General features: G+C 42.6%; 1 protein-coding gene across 1 annotated transcript in view; it reads right to left on the minus strand.

Moving 5' to 3' along the window:
- The window catches only part of LOC106874893 (ubiquitin carboxyl-terminal hydrolase 48), a 33,720-nt gene that overhangs the window by 16,008 nt on the left and 15,203 nt on the right, over nucleotides 1-2,509 (minus strand). The window contains exons 11-12 of the mRNA XM_014922804.2: nucleotides 1,778-1,891; nucleotides 337-455 (exon numbers count right to left, since the gene is read on the minus strand). Of these exons, the coding sequence (XP_014778290.1) occupies nucleotides 337-455; nucleotides 1,778-1,891 (233 nt within the window). The remainder of the gene's footprint in view (nucleotides 1-336; nucleotides 456-1,777; nucleotides 1,892-2,509) is intronic.

Genomic DNA, 2,509 nt, shown 5'->3' on the forward strand with positions numbered 1-2,509 from the left:
TGTGTGTGTGTGTGTGTGTGTGTGTGAGAAAGAGAGAATGAGCAGGAGAGAGAGAGAGAGACAAGAGAATGTGTGTTTGACAGTGAGTGTGTGTGTCTGTGAGAGAGTGTGTGTATGTATGTGTCTGTGAGAGAGAATGTGTATGTGTGTGTGTGTGTGTGCGCGTGTAAGAGAAAGTGTGTGAGTGAGTGAGAGAGAGAGAGAGAGAGAGATAGAGAATGTGTAATTGTGTGTATGAAAGTTATGGATGTGTGCAAGTGTGTATATGTGTGAGGGTGTGAATGCATAAATGTGGGCAGTTGACTTATAACAGACATTAGAATAATAATCTCTCACCCTCATATTTAGTAATTCCTGGATCCAATTCTCGAACCGTTTGTTGTCCATCAAAACATAGTCTCGTACATGTTTGGGCAGTAATTCTTCACTGACTTTCTCAGACTCTGAGCTATTGGCTGATGGAGGAAGACACAGAAGACAAAAGAGAGAGTGCCTAGGGTGGAGATATTTTGAAAGGAAATAATAAGCGAGATCGAAACTGAACCAAATTTGATGATTGGCACCCGTGCCAGTGGAGCGCTAACAGCACCATCCGAGTGGGATCGCTGCCACAGCAGTGGTCTCGCTCCTGTGCCGGTGGCACGTAAAAAGCACCATTTGAGCGCGATCGTTTCCAGCTTCGCCTTACTGGCACTTGTGCCGGTGGCATGTGAACAAAACATTGGACTGACTCCTGTGCAGGTGGCACGTAAAAAACACCATTTGAGCGTGGTTGTTGCCAGTACTGCCGGACTGGCACCTGTGCCGGTGGCTTGTAAAAAGCACCTACTACACTCTCGGAGTGGTTGGCATTAGGAAGGGCATCCAGCTGTAGAAACTCTACCAGATCAGATTAGAGTCTGGTGTAGCCATCCGGTTTGCCAGTCCTCAGTCAAATCGTCCAACCCATGCTAGCATGGAAAGTGGACATTAAATGATGATGATGTTGCATGAAGCAGTGTTGATTAAAATACATTCATGTAAAACCATATTTAACACAGCTGAGTGCTGCTGTTAAAATAGTCTTAAAATGACTGAAAAATGAGAATAGTGGGATGCTGTTTTATATTCAAATGAGACAGAGCTGGCTTTTCACACCTACCCCACAATGTCATTCTGAAAATAAACAGTCACTTCATCATCAACATTTAACATCCATACTCCATGCAGCTATGAATAGGATGGTTTGACAGGAACTGGCAAGACCAGGGGACACACCAGGTTCCATAATCTGTTTTGGCTTGGTTTCTACAGTTGGATGCCCTTCCTAATGCCAACCACTTTACAGAGTGTACTGGGTGCTTTTTACATGGCATCAGCACCAGTCACATCATCGAAATCTCAAAGCTCCAAGATAACACATGATTAATTCAAAACAATATGGATAAACAAGCATTACCTTTGACAGAATAATCCGAATGCTAAAGGGTTAACCTTCACAGTTTTGCTTTGCAATAACCAACATACAAACTATGCATCTAACCCATGCCAGTATGGACAATGGATGTTAAGTAATGATGATGTATGCTACATATTTGGGTCTTCGGCACCTCTATATCTTACAGACTCAGGACACCAACAGCTAAAAGTCTTGTAGCCCCAGATCAGTAGCAGCTCTGTATCCCATAGGTACAGATCACTGACAGCCTAACGCCCTGATTCAGTTCTCTGACAGCTCCCTTACGGCTACAGCAAAAGAGAAGTGATTCAAAATAAGGAATGGAAGAATAATCTCTACCTGTCTTGTCTTCAGACAACCGTTTTATATACACCAACATGTAAGCATTCCGAGACGAGTGGTAGCCCTTGGTTAATCGTGGGGCTTTAGATTTATTGGTGGAACTGCTACTTTCTGGAACAGAAAAAGGAAAATATATACGCGCATGTGTGTGAGTGTGAGAGAGGTCATTGTCATCGTATTCAATGCACCATATAAGAGTCACTGTGTTTTTGAAAGTGCATGTGTATGAGTGTGAGAGAGAAAGATACACAAAAAGAGAGAGAGAGACTCTGTGTGTGTGTGTGTGTGTGTGTGTGTGAAAGAATGATGTGTTTGAATGAGAAAAAAAGAATGTGAGAGAGAGAGTGTGTGTGTGTGTGTGTGTGCGTGCATGCGTATGAAAAAGTATGTCTGTATGAGTAAAGAGAGTGAGAGAGTTCGTCTGAAAGAAGAGAATGCATATGTGTGAGAGAGAGAGTGTGTGTGTGTGTGTGTTTGCATGTGTGTGTGTGTTAAACGAGAGAGAGAGAGAGTATGTGTGTGTGTAAAATTATAGCATGTACATCTGAAAGGAAATGTGTGTGTGTGTGTGAAAGAATGATGTGTTTGAATGATAAAAAAAGAATGTGAGAGAGAGAGAGAGAGTGTGTGTGTGTGTGTGTGTGAAAGAATGATGTGTTTGAATGAGAAAAAAAGAATGTGAGAGAGAGAGAGTGTGTGTGTGTGTGTGTGTGTGTGTGTGTGTGTGTG

The sequence above is a fragment of the Octopus bimaculoides genome, chromosome 25, assembly GCF_001194135.2.
Source record: "Octopus bimaculoides isolate UCB-OBI-ISO-001 chromosome 25, ASM119413v2, whole genome shotgun sequence".
Lineage (NCBI taxonomy): Eukaryota > Metazoa > Mollusca > Cephalopoda > Octopoda > Octopodidae > Octopus > Octopus bimaculoides.